Source organism: Chaetura pelagica, unplaced genomic scaffold, assembly GCF_000747805.2.
Source record: "Chaetura pelagica isolate M959 unplaced genomic scaffold, ChaPel_1.0 scaffold493, whole genome shotgun sequence".
NCBI lineage: Eukaryota > Metazoa > Chordata > Aves > Apodiformes > Apodidae > Chaetura > Chaetura pelagica.
This window is the reverse complement of record NW_009952696.1, coordinates 748,447-749,333: the sequence shown is the minus strand read 5'-3', so window position 1 is coordinate 749,333 and position 887 is coordinate 748,447. Positions and strand designations below refer to the sequence as shown.

General features: G+C 62.8%; 2 protein-coding genes across 2 annotated transcripts in view; one reads left to right on the top strand and one right to left on the bottom strand.

Annotated features, from left to right (window-relative positions):
• PLTP (phospholipid transfer protein) overlaps window positions 1-139 on the top strand; it is a 3,170-nt gene extending 3,031 nt beyond the window's left edge. The window contains exon 15 of the mRNA XM_009994027.1: window positions 20-139. Coding sequence (XP_009992329.1) covers window positions 20-139 — 120 coding nt within the window. The remainder of the gene's footprint in view (window positions 1-19) is intronic.
• A 442-nt stretch (window positions 140-581) lies between these two features.
• The window catches only part of CTSA (cathepsin A), a 3,868-nt gene continuing 3,562 nt past the window's right edge, over window positions 582-887 (bottom strand). Inside the window, exon 15 of the mRNA XM_009994026.1 lies at window positions 582-600. Coding sequence (XP_009992328.1) covers window positions 582-600 — 19 coding nt within the window. The remainder of the gene's footprint in view (window positions 601-887) is intronic.

The following is an 887-nucleotide window of genomic DNA, read 5'->3' as shown; positions in this document are numbered from 1 at the left end:
ATCCTCTTCCCCTTCGCAGGGATTCCTCACGGTGGGAGCTGATCTTCACTTCTCCAGAGGGCTGCGGGAGGTGATTGAGAAGTACCGCCCAGGCCCCACCACCCCTGCTTACCCCAGCACGGAGCCCCCTGAGCTCTAGCTCCTTTCCCTGGGCCAAAGGCAGATCCCGGGCTGGACCCGTAGACAGTAGGTAGGAAGCAGCTTCCTCGGTGCCACCAGCACGTCCTGTGGGGCACCCTGGGGGTCGCAGCAAGGTGGAGACAGCTGCTCTGGGAACCCCTGCTGCACCCCTTCTAATACACTAATAAACCACATGACTCCAACCCATGGGCCTTGTTCCCTGGATGACGTGTCCCCCTGGACCACACGTGGGGCAAGGGTGGGGGAGGCAGCAGCAGCACGGCTCCCCCTGCCCAGGTCCTCAGGGGCAGACACAGCTCAGGGTGGTGGCAGAGCAGCTCAGAGCAGCTGCACATCCTCTGCTCCTTGCAGGCTGCTGGCTTCCAGACTCAGGGACCCCTGCAGAGCCGGGGGGTGCAGACAACAGGCCCTCCAGCACGGCACTCACCTCAGCTGGGTCCTCACCGCGTGGTGCTGCTCCTTGGAGAGCAAGGGGAGGGCAGAGGGTGTGGTGAGCGCTGCGAGGTGCTGACAATGAGGAGCAGGACCACCTTGATCAGAGCATTTATTGCAAGCTCCCGGAAGCACTGCACAGCCCAGGCAGTGAGCAGGAGGTGGGATTGTCTTCACAGTAAGGCTCCTTCACCGGGATTGAGCATGGGAGAGGTGTGGACTACAGCAAAGTCCCCGCAGGAGCAGCACCCAGCTGCCTGCAGCCTGGCTCTGTGCATGTGGAGCAGGGGGAAGTGGTGGATGGCGGTCCCTTC